This window comes from Siphateles boraxobius, unplaced genomic scaffold (genome assembly GCF_051911475.1).
Source record: "Siphateles boraxobius isolate OS27281-9 unplaced genomic scaffold, OSU_SipBor_1 22, whole genome shotgun sequence".
In the NCBI taxonomy this organism is placed as follows: domain Eukaryota; kingdom Metazoa; phylum Chordata; class Actinopteri; order Cypriniformes; family Leuciscidae; genus Siphateles; species Siphateles boraxobius.
In genome coordinates, this window is record NW_027508833.1 from 28,194,072 (window position 1) to 28,213,138 (window position 19,067).

Genomic DNA, 19,067 nt, shown 5'->3' on the forward strand with positions numbered 1-19,067 from the left:
ACCATAAAGAAAAGGGCTTGTGCTTAGTTATTCAGTACTTTTGCTGTCGAATCTGATTTGTCTTTCGTAATCAATAGATTGTCTACGAATGCCTCCCTGTTTTTGTGCTTTCAGGCTTCTACTCACTTTTATGCATCTATAAAGCTCCATAAAACCAAGAACCCTATTACCCTTAGCACAGGAGCCTCTTATGCTCCTAATGGTGTACTTAAAATTCAAATGTAGTCAAAAGGCAGGCTTAATACTCCATCCAGGAAACGAGTAAACAAGCTGTTAGGAAATATTGTCTAGATGTCTACTTATGTATTTATATGGTTTATTTTGATAAATGATTTTCACCCGTGGATCTGACTCTGATCGTTACTCTCCTACATTTAGAATTCAGAAGCATGGAACAACCTCTCCACGGCCTACATCAAACTGAGAATGAAGTGAGTATGAGTGTCTGCACTATAAAGAAAAAAGCTGTTTTTCTGGTGGTTTATTCCAATAAGAGTAGAACCAGGACTTTCTTTTATTTATTGCGTGTTTGCAATAAATACGCTAATAAGAAGCCAGTTAAGCTTTCCGTCAATATTCGGATGAGCTGTGATTCCAAAGGCATAATATAATAATAATAATAATAATAATAATAATATCATAATATTATAATATATGTTAGTATTTTGTCACAATACATGACATCTGTTGAATACTTAGCCATCAGAGAGCCATAATTTTCAGAGTATTTTGAAGTTATTTTAATGCAACCATTATTGTTTTTTGTTTTTTTTGGTACAAGATAATAATCAATAGTTATATATAATCAATAGTGTATTGATTATATTATATTAATCAATAGTGACAGTAATGAAATTTTGATATAAAACATTTCGATCACACTTTAGGGTCCAATTCTCATTATTAACTAACTATTAACTATGACTTTTGCCTCAATAAACTCCTAATTACTGGTTATTAATGGTTAGTAAGGTAAGTTTAGGTAATGTTAATATTAATATATGCATTAATATGTGCTTTATAAGTACTAATAAACATCCAATGTCCTATTAATATGCTTGATTCATCTTTATGCAGAGGATACCATTTTGTACTCAGTTGGTTCCTCTCCCAATTCTGCGGCTTCCAGTCTTAAACTCAGCTTCACCTATATAGAGCAGTTCTTTGACAGTCTCCACCTCCGTATTAACGCCAGTAAGACAAAATGTATCCTTTTTAGCGGAAAACAGGTTACAGAAACTCCACCTACAATCACCTGCATGAACGGTATACCTCTGGAGTATGTCAAAGAATATAAAAATCTAAGTATCTGGTAGGGGTGGGCGATATAGCCTCAAAATTCTATCACGATATTTCAAGAATATTTGCGATAATGATATTTATGACGATATAGAATTTTTTTTTTTTTTGTTGTTGTTGAAAATTTTCTTATGTTTATCTCGCCTAAATGTTTGCTCACTCATTGCGTTTTTACAATGTGGTAATTTTGTTGTTAAGAGTTTACACAACACAAGGAAGCTTGATTTCAATCTTTGAATTAAATGTTAAATGTGTGTAGGTCTAACACCAGTATTCAGAAATACTACAGAAACATAATAAAGTAATCAAATGTAAAATAACACATAGTCTTTTAGTTCTGTTTCCTGATTAAATTAAATACATAGGCTAATAATTCACATTCATTACAATTAAAGCTATCTTTTGTTGTTTTGACGACAACATTAATGACAGACGCATATCCTATGGCTGCTGTCACTTTTACAGCTTGTGCACGGAACCATTGCTGTTTTCATTATACTGTCTGTCACACTGTCACACGCGTTTTATACATAACCGACAGTGTTTATGAGTATACTTACCAAAACCGGAAGTTTTACACAATTTTGCGTTTTTCCCCCCATTAAAGCGATATAATCCGCGAAAAATAACTTTAGTTTCTCGCGAGCTGTAGCCTACTCTATGCATGCATGCAGTGCAACTCTCTCAGAGAGTGCGCGAGTAGCTTACTGGATAGTTTAAAACCGCTTGAATGTTTAAACTAATAAGAATTAAGAAGACTTGAAAATTATAAACTTTAGTTACGATGCACTGATGGCCTGATTGTGCAAGAGACCATTCAGTCATGTCCCGACTCCTAAACGCGGGCGAGAGAAGACGCGCGTCGGCAAAACTCAATCTGTTTGTGAAATTGCTAAATCGTCATCGGACGATTCTGCTCTCGCGCTCAGACAGGTGTTGTTGTTGTGCGTGCTAGGGAACGTAAATGCGCCATACGTCATCGCGTCGCTATATCATTGATATCGCGATATGACACTTTTTTATCATGTAAAAATGTATACCGGTATTATCGTGGACGGTATGATATGGCACACCCCTATTATCTGGTTGAATTCATCCCTGTCATTTATTACACACATCAATAACCTTCAAACAAAAGTCAAAGTTAGACTAGCCTTTCTTTTCCGTAATAAAGCCTCCTTTACCCATGCTTCCAAATGCACCCTCGTTAAGACGACAGTACTGCCAATTTTGGATTACGGCGATATTATCTACAGAATGGCACCAAAAACAGCATTAAGAAAACTTGACACAATCTATCATTCAGCCATCCGTTTTGCCACTAATGCACCCTTTCACACTCATCACTGTGACCTGTATAAACTGGTGGGTTGGCCCTCCCTTTATACCAGGCGGCTCCATCATCGGTTTCTCTTCATATATAAGACAATTCTGGGCAAGGCACATCTCTATTTGTCATCCCTACTTCATGCCGCTCATAACACTCATCACACAAGATCAAGTAATTTGATTAAATTGAGTACCCCCCCCCCCCCTACTTCTACTACTTTTGGACGTAATGCCTTCCGCTTTGCATCAGTACATGACTGGAACATACTACAAAATACCCTGAAACTTACATCTTTGATCCCAATCTCCACCTTTAAGCAAAACCTCGAAAATTACATAGTTGACTCTTGATCCTGCTGACAATCATGAACCATATTTATACACACATATTTAAGCACTCTTTTGTTGTCTATCTTTTTTAATTTAGTTGTTTGTTCTATGTGTTATGTGTTTGACTATGTACAGCTGTATAGTATGTTCTTATTTATTCCTGTAGCCTCTTTGCCAGGTCATGTTTGTAAATGAGAAGTGGTTCTCAAACAGTTTACCTGGATAAATAAAGGTTAAATAAAAAAATTAAAATAAAATATTAATCAACGAATTTTGAAAAGGGAAAAAAATCATGTTTTCACAAAAATATTAAGCACAAACGATTTTAACATTGATTAAAAAAAAAGTTTCCTGAGCAGCCAATCAGCACAATAGAATGCTTTCTGAAGGATCATGTGACACTGAAGTAACACTAAATGACTGCTAAAAATTCAGCTTGTACATCACAGGAATAAATTACTTTTTAAAATAAATTAAAAGTTTTAATTGATCAGTTATTAGCTAAATAATAGCTCCCACTGCTCCCACTCACTTATTTCTCACTGAAATCGCCACTATGTACAAACTGTAGATAAGCCCCTATTCAGGTTCTGTTTGACCTGATTTATGCTGCGTTTCTGTGTTTCCTTCATCCTGCATCGGCTGGGGACCCTCAGAGGCCTCCTTGCTTTTCAATTACTGCAGGAATGACTTTGGCAGCTGTAATTGCAAAGATAAATCTCCTCCGGGCTCTTGCTGTGTCTACCCCAGGAGCCAGCGCTTCACCACAACTACCAACCCGCCAATATTAACCAGATTTGGAAGCTAAATGCCAGTTAGGATATTTGTTGCGTGACGTGATTGGAGTTTTTTTTGCTGATTTCCTGTGAGGAACGAATGTGTTTCCTGGAACACCACTGTAACAGCGTGCACCTGAGGGATTCTGGGAATGATTTCTCTCCTCGTCCAATCAGCTCTGTGCACTCATCCCTGAGATGAGTCTTTGGAATCTTCTATTAAAACTTGATTAACGCTCCTAGGGACCATCTAGAACAGTGAAGTGTGTGTGTGTGGGGGGGAGATTGTGCACGCACCTGCATGTGTTCAAAGGAAACCTGGCTTTAGATGTTATAATGAAACCCGTGTCTACCCTTGTGTCATAGGCTTTTGTTGACAGCGCTTGCAAAAACATGAGCTCTCTTTTAAAACCTAGGGATCTGCGTCTATACAGGCAGTGTGTTTACTGAAACCTCATACTGTAAGTGATTGATTTGGAATGCTCTGTTACACACAACTCCTGTCATGAAGCGCAACTGGAGACTCGCAGCTGATTCCAGTGGAGTTTGATTTTAGCATGTTGCAAAGCTAATGATCCAGTACTCTAAGCATAGAAATAAACCGTGTATGTGAATGTACAGTATGCTCAATTTTCTTCCTCTTTGGCTTTCTTTTGCACATTTCACATCTTTTTCACTCTTTCTTTTACTACTTTAAGATCTCCTTTCTTTCACTCATTTAAATTTTTTGTACTTTTGCGCTATTTTGCTTGCTTTGTCACTTTCACTTTTTTTTTCACTCTCCCTCTTTTGATATTTTGCCCTTTTTTGTTGCTTCTTTCTTCTGCTCTTTCTTTCTCTTTCTAGTTTTTTCACTCTTTTTTTCAATTACATAAACAATAATTTTGATTGTGTTGTTATTGTAAATGTTTTAAAATGTTAATGATCAACTCGACCACACATCCTGAATGACTTGTTTTTTTTAATTTAGCTCACCCCAAAGCATTCCAAGTTTGCCATATCAGTGTAGGGTATGTGTTGAATAGATTCCAGAGTTTGACATTACAGAGTTTGTCATTTTGCTGACTACCGTACATTTTGGAGCAGTCTTTGTATCCGAAAATGCTCTCTATGCAGGCAGCTCTCTAGGTTTTTGGAAGAGAACAATTATACTTAGCCACATGTGTAGTTTGCCAAAAACCCTTCTTAGAGAGGAAAACGCAAAACTTGGTTCTGCCATACAGTTTAATCCATCCATGAGCAACTTCTGCTTATAGTAGTTCTGCTAAACACACTGATTTTGTTTCATGTGTGTGTGTTCCAGGGAGAAGGCGTTCCGCACCCTTCAGGAAGCGATCAAGTGTAATTATGAGCGATGGCAGATCTGGGAGAATTTCATTGCCGTGTGTATAGACCTGGGCGAGTTCAATGAGGCTATCAGAGCCTACCATCGGCTCATGGACCTCAAGGACAAATACAAGGACGTGGAGGTGAGTCAACGTCACGCTTTTTCTCAGGTTTACCATAAACTCTAGGGCTGCCCCGACCAAAGATTTTAAAACATAAATGAAGCTCTTAAGCCCACGCATTAAACTTGCCACAGCGACACCACCAAAAGTAATGATTATGAATGTGTTGGGGAGGAAAACAGCAAGGAGAAAACATTTAAAATAATGTATGCAAAGATGTTGATGCTGACTAGTCATCTGCACAGTAAAATGTAAACTTGTATAGAGAGAAATGTACGTTAAGTTAAATGTCATGCAGTAAACGTTGTACTAATTTAGCTTCCATACTTGTATATGCGCCTAATAATAGCGTACATTTATCTAAGTTAACATTAGAGGGAGCAGCCATGTAAAGTGTTTCAAAACATGTTTCAAATGATAAGCTATTTTTGAGTTTGATTAAACCTTTGAATTTCCTGGCCAACATAATTACCACATGGCCCATCCGTATTAACGACCTGTCCATTATGGACTGCGTAACTTCACCACTCCCTATGGAGTTTTTTTTTTCTGTGACCAATTAAAATTTGGTCGCCCAAACGTCTTTTCATCGACTAACGGTTGGTTGACTGTTAGGGAGCAACCCTACAAAACTATTTCTTTTTGTGTACATTTTCAGAGATTTTCTCAGATTATATGTCTAACAACAACATAAAAGTGAATTTTCTTTGGCTTGTATAACCAGTGTAAAGCAGATGATGTCTGCTGCCTGTCATCATGTTTTCGACCACACTAACAGCTGCTCGACTGCATGCGCAGAAGAAACGGTCATGTGAGAGGCTGTGTGTAAGTGAGAGTGACTGAGTTTTGATGAGTGAATGTTTGTGTGAGAGAAGAGAGAAATGATTTCAGCCTAATCTGCCAATATAGCACACACAAAGTAATTCGTACCCCAGATGGGCTCCTGTCTGCTCACATTCATCCAAACAGCTCTGTTTTAAACACGCACCCCTGTATGTCCCTCTGCATTCGTGGCCCCATCACACCTCTCCTCCGTCAGCCGTGAATCTAATAGCGCTGCTGTCATAACACGCATGTCTTTATGCCATTTGACACGTTTGCACTGCGGCTGGTTAATGTACCAGCTGCTACATCCTATTAAATGCGTCGTTTGTTTTATCATTTGGTAGTCAAATTGTCCGGTAGTTGTTTACCGCCTTCACTTTACGGTGGCTCCAGGGTCACCATGTGGCAGTAAATTATCTTTTATTTTCACAGAAATTATGGCCTCATCTTAAAAAAGAAACGGTTTCATGCATCTCTAATTTTTAAATACCCACCCTTCTACTTTGTGAACGATGCAAAATATCTGAAAACTCTAGCAGTGTATGAGCGAGTAGCAAATCAGTCCCAGAATACACACATCTTTATCAAGGAAGTATTGTCTTAATTAATAATATGCTAATTTGCTGCTCAAGAAACATCTGTTTTCACTCTAAAAACATGTTTTTATTATCAATTTTTATTTCTTGAAGTGTGACTTGATTTCTCGTCATTGGAACCAATTCTAACAATTGTCTTTATCCCCTAAACTGTGACTATTTCTTGCAGTATGTCTTTATTTCTTATTATTATTTCAATATCACACATTTTCCCAGCTGATTGATTAAATAAAGAATTGCAAAAAAAAAAAGTTTCCTGAAATGTTGTTTAAATATGCAAACGTGGCAATTAAATATGTATCAAATATCGAATTGTTAATTAAATATGCACTAATTTGCATAGATTTCCAGGACAGAAATCTGACTAGATTAAGCCATTTTGTTGACATATTAAAGTTAAACGTTTTTAGAGATGGGATTTTGGATTTATCTTTTTATCACTAAAAAAATAAATCTGAAAATACTTTCGAGAGTATAGTTGTTGTATACAATCAAGTACATTATATATGAACAAACCACTTGGTAAAAAATTTCAGAATATGGATAGGAATAATATGTAAAAAATGTAGAAACCTTCCTATAAAGATATGTATTGTAATTGAAATCTACATATGCATATAGATAGTGTAATAAAAGCAACACTTACTGTAAAACTGTATTTTGGATGTTTTCTTTCCACTAGTTTAATAAAACACTTTATGAAAAGCAAAACAGCCCAAAATCTAAAAATTTACCGATACATGAAAACAGTGTTTTTGCCTTTACCAACACTTCCAACATCTAAACATTTGTTTGCTATTTTGAGAATCAGCTTTTTATGGATGTCTGTTTCTACCTTAGAGGAAATAAATAAATAAAATGGTTACTTGTGAAATAAAGTTTAAGGTGAGGTCTACGATCAAAGGGGCGCAGACATAATCTGGTGTCAGGATGCCAGCTGCTTTTACACACACAACTGTGTATTGAAACGTTTTAATTTCTTTTCTAAATACGGTTTAAATTAGTAGACTCTAGGTATATACATTTCCCCTCCTTACATTGTCGCATTTAATTTCGTTTCCCGTTTTTTCCCTCCATTTTCAATTCTTCTGATTATTCGTTTACGTCTGGTGAGCAGCTAATAGCTCATCAATTAAAAGTTGTGATGTGAAAGCACAGAAGTTGAAAAGGTCACCGCTAGCGTTCGCCTCCAGCCCCTGTGAGAGTTTCAGATGGTAATTGGGATCTCGGCGCTTGGCTGGACTCAAAATCATCACTCAATTCTCTACTGTTCATTTTACTCCCTTCATCATTTTTCTCTTCGTACAGAAATCCTTCAGATGCGTGTTATTGGGAAATTAGATGAGAACATCTGTTAATATGGGGAAATGCTGTGCGTGTGTGCGAACATCTTAGTCTACGGTCATAAGACTCGTCTCTGTCATTGATCCCACCTATTAATTCACATTCCACAGAGACGGAGAAAAAAGCGACCCATCCTCCCTCATCCTGAGCTAAAAAAAGAATTCAGATGGATCAAGTATTCTCTTTTCTCTCTATCACTCTTTCTCTCTCTCTCAGTACCATTCTTCATTCCTTCGCTCCTCCCAGGAGAATATTGCCTCTCTTTAATTTCATGCTGTAACTTAAAGGGATCGTGCAGAAATTAACCCTAGACACCCATTCAATTTCCCCTTTAACGTATCACTTCCCCATCATCTATAGTCTTATTCAAAAAGCCCATTTAAGCTAATCATTTCACATGTTCCATGATACCAGCGGACAGTCACAGGTACCATACTGATTCTCATTTATTTTGTTACATTTTATTTGTTTGTATAGATTAATTTTAAGATGGATTGAATAGTGGGTGCAAAATGAAACTGTAACTGTTGGAACTGTCTCTTATGCTCAACAAGGTTGCATTTATTTGATCCAAAAATACAGTAAAAACAACAAAATTGTAAAATTTTAGTACTATTTAAAATATTACTATATTTTAATGTAATTTATTCCTGTGATGTCACAACTGATTTTTTTCAGCAGTGTCACATGATCCTTCAGAAATCATCCTAATATTCTTATTTGGTGCTCAAGAAATATTAATAAAACATATTACTATTAATGTTGAAAACAATTCTCTCTTCTAAACATTTGTGTGTGTGTGCGTGTGCGTGTGCGTGTGCGTGTGCGTGTGCGTGTGCGTGTGCGTGTGCGTGTGCGCGTGCGTGTGCGCGTGCGTGTGCATGTATAATCATAGACTATTTCACAAAAGATAATTAACTTTTCATAAAATGTTTCTATAAACTCAAAAAAAAAATTTATCATCAATATTGCCCATAAAAGTAAATTTTTCATTATATAAGGCTGTTTTTCATTCATGCAATATTCAGATGATGGCCGATTAACAAATAGTTTGAGGTAGAACAGTGCTTATAAGAGTCTCTGAGGTGAAAAATGAAATTTCAGAGGAAATGTCTGCGGAGACTTTACAGATATTACACCACTGACTTGAATGACAAAGATCTCAGCACATCTGCTGAGCAGCCTGAACAGGTCCAGAGGTGAATGAAAGAATCAGGAGAGATAGTGTTGTGAAGATGAAAAAATGATAGCTGTAAAGAGAGGTGATGAAGAGAGAGGCGATGAAGGATGAACTTTTACTTGAGTAATGTGCACTGTATATTTTCATGCTTTCGTGGACAATGTGGCCATACAGACTCACTATCATGAGAACATGTGGTCCACATAAAACACATTGAACTCTGTGGAGGCCGTTTGCTCTGATGAAGTTGGTCTCTATCAGTCTGTTTGCAGTTAAAGTGTGAACATTAGGCCCTGTCCACACTAATACATTTTCATTTGAAAACACATCTTTTTCTCTCCGTTTTGGCATTCTGTCCTACTGAGCCAGCGTTTTTAACAAGGAAAACGAAGCTTTTTGAAAACGCTCTCCAACCTGGATACATTTGAAAATGTCGTTTTCGCGTTGTAGTGTGGACTGTGAAAGCGGCGGTATTTAAAAACGATGACTTGAGTTTAGTCGTGACGCATATTGAACCCATAGATTTTCATGTTTACCGGTATTGTGCCTGTTATGGGCTATTCACTATCACACAGTTGCTAAAATGTTACTTTTGCCCACTCTTAATATCACAGTCCAGCAAAGATCACAGAAAATTCACTCGCTTTGCTGTCCTGCCGCAAAACATGAGAGCAATTGCGTTTTAGACCAAACATATAATGGTGAGTGAGTGAGTTTGAATTGCATGATAACTTGATTGTCAGTTTTCCATGTTTCATCTTGTAAATAACAAAGACTACTGATGAAGTGAACTGAAGTGCTCTGGAATGCTTAGAATGTGACATCATTAGTCATTTTTGGTGGAGCTGTCAATCATAACACACCATCATATTTGTATTACTTTTATGGTCTTAGCAATCACTTCACGATCAAGCTTACCAATCACACTAATAGCAGTCACCAGGTTTGTAAATTATATGCTTACGCATCAAAAACTTTGCTCACCATCCTAATTAAAAAAATTGGTACATAACAAAAAAATGCATAAATAAATTTAAAAAAAAAGGAAAGTTTAGATCAAAATACACTACCGCTCAAAAGTTGGGGCACAGTAGTATTTGTTTATTTTTCAGAAGTTCATATTTTTATTCAGCAAGGATGTATTAAATTGATCAAAAGCAGTAAAGACCTTTTATTATGTTATAGAATATTTGTTTCAAATCAATGCTGTTCTTTTGAAGTAAACTTTCTGAAGGATCATGTGACTGAAGACTTGAGTAACAATGCTGAAAATTCAGCTTTGCCATCACAATAATAAATTAAATAGTAATATATTTTAAAATACATATTCTCTAGTTATTTGAAATGGTGATAATGTTTCACAAAACTTCTGTTTTTACTATACTAATCTTCAAATAAATGCAGCATTGGTAGCAATTTTTTTTAAATTACCAACCCTAAACTATTGAACAGTAGTGTGTATATAAATCATATGCCACTCTTTAGGGAATTTTTTTTTTTTTTGTAGTCATTTTTATGATTTTTACTACTTAATAGAACTAGGCAAAGCAGCGTATAAGCAAAGACATCCCTGTCATTCTCTTACACACAGTTAAGGACCACAAATTCTGGTTCTGCTCTAGTAATTACAGTGCAGTTTGGAGCTTGTTAGTTACATAGCATACAGACACAAACACATGTGGAACTTTGTGTGAAGGCTGTGATTAATAGCACTTATATACACACACACACACACACACACACACACACACACACACACACACACACACACACACACACACACACACACACACAGTGAGGAATGTGGAGCCCAGCATTCATGTCAAGTATTCTGGTAGTTTAGTGAAGTTTAAGGGTGTGGTGTGCTTAGTTTAGATTTTGGAGTTTGAGGAGAAAGCCTTCTCTGTCTCTGTGTCACGCACGCATTTACTCTCTCTTAACAGATTCCCTCTTGGGAATCAGACACTCCTGACTAGTCACACCTCACTGAAGCCTCCATAGACCCTAGTGTTGACATCCGTCTCAGGTGATCTGAAGTAGACGGCGTTAAATGCAAGTGTAAACGGAGTCCAAACACATTTGATGAAATATATTTAACCACATTGTTTGATTACGTTTAGAATTTAAAAAGAAAAATTATCAACAGGCATTTACATACTATCGAGTATAAACAGGAATTTCACCGCTTTTGAGATGAACACCTGAGATTGATGTTATTACCAAGTTTAAACAGTGCCATAGTTTCTCAGACACACACTAAGTTTCTGTGGAATTAGGTTTGCTAATTTGATTTACAAAAATTCTGTCTCCATTCAGTTACCCATTCTGTGAATGTGTGAGAGATTTATAAATGCACCTCTTCAGACAGATGGGATGAACTCTTTGGCTTTTTTCTGGTTTCCCTAGCATATGTACAGACTCTGGAGAGTCTGCATTTGTTTGTGTGGGAGAACAGTGAGAACAGCATCTCTAATCTCCCAGCTCTGTTGTGTGTGTGTGTGTTTTTTTTTCAATATACTGTTATCATTATATTTGGGGTGTGCGCTTTCTATTATTTTATATATAGAATGATTTTTAGAACTGTATCATTAGCGGTATAGTTACCGTCCTTGGTGTGAACAGGCCTTTACAGTGTAAATGTTTAGAAGTTAAAAAACGGTGATGCCCAATCGAGGAACATCAAAGAAGGCAGAGGTCAAGTTTAGGGATTGCTATTTTGACGTCATCGGAAAGGTTAAGTCAGGCGCTGGGATCAGGCACAGCACAGCTGAGGGTAAATGTCAACCCTAGATTAGTTTTCAGATTGTTTATTCACGATTGGCTTCTGAGTTTAAACAGCTGTCAGTTTCACCCTACTGAAAGGTATCTCCTTTTGGCATTTTGTATATTTCTGTGAGCTCTTTTTTTCTCTTTTTTTCATCAGGTTCTGGAAATCCTGGTGCGTGCAGTAGTGGAGAACCTGACAGATCACCGTGGCGAACAGGCCTCCAATCTTAAAGCAAAACTGCAGGAACTCTTTGGTCGAGTCTCCGCCCGCTACAGCACAGATGCCAAAATATGGAAACAGTACGCTCGACTCTACGGCGATGGTCATAGCAACAATGTAGAAGACAATGAAAAGGTCCATTTAAATTATTTATTTCAAGAAGTGCCTAACTTAAGGAAAGAGCACCTGTGATTTTCAACAGTATATCGAAGTTATTCCAGCATATATCGCTCACAAAACTTTTTTCTCTCTAAATGTATTAAAAGTTCAATAACTCCACAGGAACTGAAAAAACTGTAGAGCACTCATGGTGGTAAAATATATACCTTGAATGCTCTGCAAGTCATTTTGGATAAAATGCATAAAGTAAATATAGTTATGAAGAATGGGAAGTTGCACCATGGCAATTTCAAACTCAATTTTACATGGAAGAGAGCTTTAGCTGTTGCTTTATTACTTTAAATCTAGTTTAGTCATGTTGTCTAACTGCATTTTGATGTTTTTAGGCACTACAGTTTCTGAGTAAAGCCCATCGGTGTGAGACACAGACAGCTGGCTGGGAGAAAGACATGGGCAGCTTCAGATCTGTGGTGAAAGGTGCCAGAGATATGGCTAATGGTGAGACTTAACACACACAGTCATGCTTTGCCTTTCTCTTTTACAAGGCCATTTGAGAGAGACACACAGAATCGTGGTCCTGCACTCATTCAGAGAGTCACTCTATCATGGCTAATGTGGCAGCGCATGAACGTCTGAAAGGGCTGATGGATTGAGAACACGGAGCGGGAGCAAGAGCGACAAACAAGCCTTTTACCCCTCTGACCTCCACCAGAGACAGACTTCTGTTTGTGTGTGTGGGCACGTGCGCCTGTGTGTTTTCCAGATGCTTTTGTCTGCGTGTCTCATTAAGAGGGATGTTGAGGGTTTGGTCAGGGAGTGCGTGTTGAATTAAACATCAATTGAGACAGAGCACAAGATTTGGTTTGAATAGCAATTCTAACTGTCTGACTTTGTGTTTAAAAATCAAACTGTCGCAAAATTTTATTCTCGGTTGGTATTGAACATGGATAGGCTAGTCTAAGCAATCGTGATCATCTTTTGAGAGTTTCTTATTCCATCAGCATGCTGTCTTTGAGTGTGCAGGCTATTTGTTGTTGATCTTAATGATTTATAAAGGGGGCGGCTCAGCAAATGTAGCAGAACCCTTTGCACACCTCCACCCCTTCCCACTAACTCTAGCCTGCTTTCTGTGTGTGTGTTTGGGGAGGATCGATCGATATAAGGGTAACAGAAGTGTGTGTGCATACGTGAGAGACCATTCTTCACTGGTTTGTGTTACCTTGTGCATTTGTGTAGATCTGTTTTTATTCTTGTGTGTGTGTGTGTGTGGTTAATGAGCTCTGCACTTATTAATCACAACACTTCTGCTGATGCTGCTTCAGGTAGCAACATGAAGATGAGATGGGAGAAGAGAGAGATAGCAAGAAAGGAAGGAAGGAATTTAGGATGGATGGCTTTAAATGAAAGAATTTAGAAAGCAAGAAAAAGAATTAAGAAATAATGTATCGAAGGCCATAGCAGCAATGATTTTAGAAAGAAATTTATAAATCTGGAAAGGAAGAAAAGAAAAAAGATTTTAGAAAGAGAAAAAGAGAATTTAGAAAGAGAAAAGGAGAAATAAGAGATTTTTAAAAAGAGAGAGAATTTAGAGTAAAAGAAAAATAATTCAAAGAAAGAAAGAGAGAAAGAAGTTTAGAAAGAAAGATAGAATTTAGAAAAAGAAAGGAAGATGGTAAATTTGGAAAGAAAGAGAGGGTAAATTTAGAAAGAAAGGGATAGAGGGAGAATTTGGAAAGGAGAGTGAGGGAGAGAATTTGGAAATAAAGGAGTTTAGAAAGAAAGAGAAATAATTTAGAAAGAAAAAGAAACAATTTAGAAAAAAATAAGAAAAGGGGAGAGATTTTAGAAAGAAAGAATTAAGAAAATAATTTTTAAGAATTAATTTAGTAATTTTGGAATTTATGAAAGAAGGGACTTTAGAAAGAAAGAGAAAAGGAGGGAAGAAGGAAGGATAAAATAGGGAAGGAGGGAATTGTGGAAATAGAAGTAAGGGCAAAACAAGAAAAGGGGAAAAGGCAGAAGGTAAAGAATTTAGGAAGGATGCAAAGAATGAATGATGGAAAGAAGGAAAGAATGAATGATAAAATGAAAGACAAAGAAAGACGGGTATGCAGAGGTGAGAGACTGAGGTAGACTCATACCTGAGAATCTGCGGTTTCCCTCCATCTGTGCGGAAGATAAACAGAGCAGGTAAATAGCACACTAATGCATGCTGGGAATGCAAAACAGCACACACAATACATGTTTTACTGACAGAGTTCTGTTCTTTGGTTTGATTATCATATTCTGCTAGAGACGCTGCTAAAAATGAAGAAAATGTGTAAAACAGGAGACAGGTGTTGTGATCCAGACTGTGTGTGTGTTAAATGACTATTTTAATGCTGTTAGATGCTGCACTAATACCTGTAGTGATTAAACATGAGCCGCTCAGAGGTTGGGATCCATCACTCAATGTGAACAATACACACGATATTGCAATAGAGAAAATAATGAGCAGCTCTTTCTATTAGGCCACAGACCTTGATTTTGCAGGTGACCTTTGACAGCCCGACACACTCTCTCTCTGCCCTCATGCAGACGCTCTCTGAAGCGCTGTGACTGCTGGAGATGACACTCTTCGGTAATTCCTCTTTCTTGTTTCTCAGTGTCCATCAGCTGTAGCAGGTCTAAGCACAATCCTCAAGAGGCTCTACAGTTGCTGACTTCAGCTCGACTCAGTTTGAAGAGCCTGGTCTCCAAAGCCAAAGTGAGTTACACACACACACACACACACACTCTCTCTCTCTCTCACTCATCTCTTATGATTTAAGAGCTTTGCTGAAGTCTTTTAAAACAAACAATAAAAACAAGCCTCTTTGTTTGTTTTGTGAAAATTGCCATTTCTAGCTATTTAATGCAATTGCACATGCAAGTTAACGTAAACCCATTTTATTTTCATAATGTGACAATCAAACAGGATATTTAACAAGAAAATGACTTCATTTTAGACCATGCCGTTCAAAAGTTTGGGGTCAGTAGGATTATTATTTATTTATTTTTATTATTTGCGAAGGAAGTTAATACTTGATCAAAATAAGAAATGTTTCTTAAGCAGCAAATCAGTATATTAGAATGATTTCTGAAGGATCATGTGACACTGAAGACTGGAGTAATGATGCTGAAAATTTGCCATCACAGGAATAAATTACATATAAAATAGAAAATCACAATGTATTTTGGTCAAATCAATGTAGACTGCTTTCTAAAATATTTAAAAAAATCTAATCAACACCAAACTGATAGTCTATGTATTAGAGCTGCACGATTCTGGGCAAATTGAAAATCCAATGATTCTGAACAGACAACTAAATAAAATAACATGTAGCCTTTTTTACAAGAGTTCCGACAATGTTAATTGTTGCTATCTATCTATCTATCTATCTATCTATCTAAAGATGAATTAATTTGAATTTGAATCATTCATTCAAAACGATAAAAAAACAAACAATGACAAATACTTGTTTTATTACTGGATGAATCAGCATTTCTGAACGAATGTCTTGAATGAATCATTCAATGACAAATAAAAAATTTCACCTCACTTGTCGCCACCTAGTGGCATGAGGATGTTATGATAATATCGTTATTTGAAACTCCAAGTTACTTTCTATTTCTACTTTTTATTTTGGGTTTTAAAAAGTGGGCTATATATGACAGATGGGCTTGATGTCAGTTCAAATTAAAGTCATAATGAAATGCATGTTTTGATGAAATATTACAGACTTTTTATATGAAATAACTTTGTAATGATGAATCGTTCACAATAAGACACAAGAAACAACAATATTATGAATGTAAATTTTGGTTTCACTTTATCTATATGTACTGCTATACAAGTTATTTTTATCAGCTGCCATAATTTATAGATCTCACATTTGTTTTGTTTTCTCTTCACAGCAAATGTACACTGATGATGTCACGGGCGAGCTCCATGATGACATCAGAGGTGATGTCACAGAGCTCGAGCAGCTTGTAACAGAGCTACAGGACCTGAGTGGCCAGCTACGCAGCCAATGAGAAGCCACATCACTGCTGTCCCTCCTTTTCTTCCTCCCTTTGATTAGTTTAAACAGTGCATTTTTAACATCGTGTTTTAGACTAACAAAACTTCCCATGTGGAGATCATGGAGGCCTCAGGACTTCGGTCACTTGTTCAATCGATAGAGAAAACCTAAGTGAAAAACTAAGTGACTGAGTTAAAGATGTTTGTCATCATGACCTGGTCCAGGGTCAGTTGTCTTTTCCCTAATCAGAGCTCCTGCGATTACACAATGTGTGAATTTTATGGTCCTTGCGGCTGTAATTTGTAAACAATATTCCTTTGTACAACGTTGCCTTATTCCAAAAAAAATAAATAGTACACATCTTTCTTACAAATTTAATCTTTGTGCTTGTTTTTTGAGCATGTGTACAGTCAGTTAATATAGAAGGGTTTGCACAACTGACGTCTAGGTCACATAACATCACATATATTGTGTCAGTGTTGTAGCTCATTCAAGTGTGAATCTAGGTCAATACCTACAGTAAATACAGTAGATTGAATCAGAGTCGAGACAAAAATCTAAACGACTGCATAAAATGTAAACTCTGACAATGTTTGCTATAACTTATTTAAGAATGCTATTCTTTTTTCCCACACTAAACTTATCCCTGGGTTAATGTATTTAAGGCATTTAACTGGGCTAACCAGAATTTTGCATTTGTTCATTTAAAATGAGAGTTATGACTGTCGGTTTCAAATTTGAAAAGCCCATATTTGATTTAAGAATATCTATACAGGTGCATTACCGTACAAAAGATGTTTTTTTTTTTTTTTTTTTAAGAAATCTCTTTAGCTCACCAAGGCTGCATTTATTTGATCAACATAACTGTGAATTATTATTACAATTTAAAATATTTATAATTTTCTGTTTAATTATTTTATTCCTGTGATGGCAAAGCTGAATTTTCAGCATCATTCAGCGTCACATGATCCTTCAGAAATCATTCTAATATGCTGATTTGGTGCTCATGACATTTTTCTTGTAATCAATGTTGAAAACAGTGAATGTTTTTGTGGTAACTGATAAATTTTTCTAGATTCTTTGATGAATAGAAAGTTCACAAGGGCTTTTCAATAAGAAAAGAAATAGATTTTTTTTAACAATAAAAATATTTTTACTGTCTGACCACAAACTTTTGATCGATAACAAACGTGTATGAAATTGGGTCATTATCGAGAGTTTGTCGAGCCTTTCTGCAGTAGGATTACTCATATATTGAAAGCTGATTTACTGGCTTTCAAAAAATATCTGTATTCCAATGAAAATTTAAGAGTTCTATAATGACCTTCTGATTTCTCACAAATCTAGACTCTTCCTGTCTGACGTCTCTCTGCGCCGTCCTGAAATGACATCATGGCAGTAATTGTTCTACATGGTATTAGAGAAATATCTTTAAGTCAATTAGCTTTCATTGTGCTTGACCGTTTAGAGAAACAAGGAAATTGGCAATGTTTGGTTATTCGTCATCTTTGGCTATTTATGTACAAATGATGGACGAATATTGCCTAGTAAATTGCCTTAGAGAACCTGCAGGAAGGCTAAAACATGAAGATGACTTAAAGCAAACATCCTGTGTCTGTTCTGGGAACAACCTAGTGAACTTCCAGAGATTATGCAATGTGAACACACTGTAGCAGAACTGTTCAATCACAATGCACAAATGTGTTTAGCGTATGTTACATCATCCAAAAATTGCTCGTCTGTTCTTCAAGAACGTTCTGAATGGAACGCTGCAGTCATTTTTTAGGTCAACCCGGAAGATATCACCCTTGTTCCCTCAACAAAACACCAATAGGATTTTTCCATTTCCTTTTGAATTGTTGCAGAAAATAAGCCCTGTGCACATTACTTTTTTGATCTTCATGATAATCTTCACAAATGAACAACAACTTTTATGAATCTTTTTAGCCTGAAAAAAATCTGCTACGGTAATATGCTAAACGTATAAAACTACGCTTTCTTATATATATATGACTTACCTGCATTCAAGTGTTGATAAAACAAGAATGCATGAAGCTAGAATAACCCTAACGAAAATTAACTATGGTTTTACTATAATTACAACCATTAATATCTGCATGTTCAGATATACAGATACATTTTTGTGAAAATTATCAAAAATGCTGGCGATGGCTGGCGCAAAAAATGAAGAATGGGTAAAGAATTCAGTTCCGGACAACCTCTGTAGTCCCATTTATACACTTGTTAGCAGTTACTTTGTTAGCATACACTAGGGGGTATTACTGATGTATTTAACCCTCTGGTCTGTTTGCGTGTCATAAATAGGCTACCGAATCGTTTTTTATTTCAATAAGATGATTCTGCAATATTTTTTTATATTAAAATATTTTATTTAATATTTTGTATTTTTAGGGTATTTTATGGTACTAACTTATATTAATGCAATAGTTCTCCATTTATTAACTTTTTGAGCATGGACCTTAAAATTACATTTCCAACTTAAACGGTCATAAATCTTGAATGCTTTTGAGCATAGACTCTTGTATAGTTTGTGTAGCATAGTTTGTCTCTTTTTAAAGACCACACTTCTGAAAAAAAAATACAAGTGTAAATATTTTTTAGGACCATTTAACCTTTTTCAAATCATGTCCATGATTTGTGTGTGTGTGTGTGTGTGTGTGTGTCTGTGTCTGTGTCTGTGTCTGTGTCTGTGTCTGTGTCTGTGTCTGTGTCTGTGTCTGTGTCTGTGTGTGTTTGTGCCAAAACCTTTTCCAAGTTTCGTACCATTCCT

General features: G+C 36.3%; 1 protein-coding gene across 1 annotated transcript in view; it reads left to right on the top strand.

Annotated features, from left to right (window-relative positions):
* ttc27 (tetratricopeptide repeat domain 27) overlaps positions 1-16,649 on the top strand; it is a 107,136-nt gene extending 90,487 nt beyond the window's left edge. Inside the window, exons 15-20 of the mRNA XM_077239467.1 lie at positions 379-431; positions 5,038-5,203; positions 12,051-12,248; positions 12,620-12,731; positions 14,879-14,979; positions 16,170-16,649. Of these exons, the coding sequence (XP_077095582.1) occupies positions 379-431; positions 5,038-5,203; positions 12,051-12,248; positions 12,620-12,731; positions 14,879-14,979; positions 16,170-16,289 (750 nt within the window). The 3' untranslated portion in view covers positions 16,290-16,649. The remainder of the gene's footprint in view (positions 1-378; positions 432-5,037; positions 5,204-12,050; positions 12,249-12,619; positions 12,732-14,878; positions 14,980-16,169) is intronic.
* Positions 16,650-19,067: the final 2,418 nt, after the last annotated feature.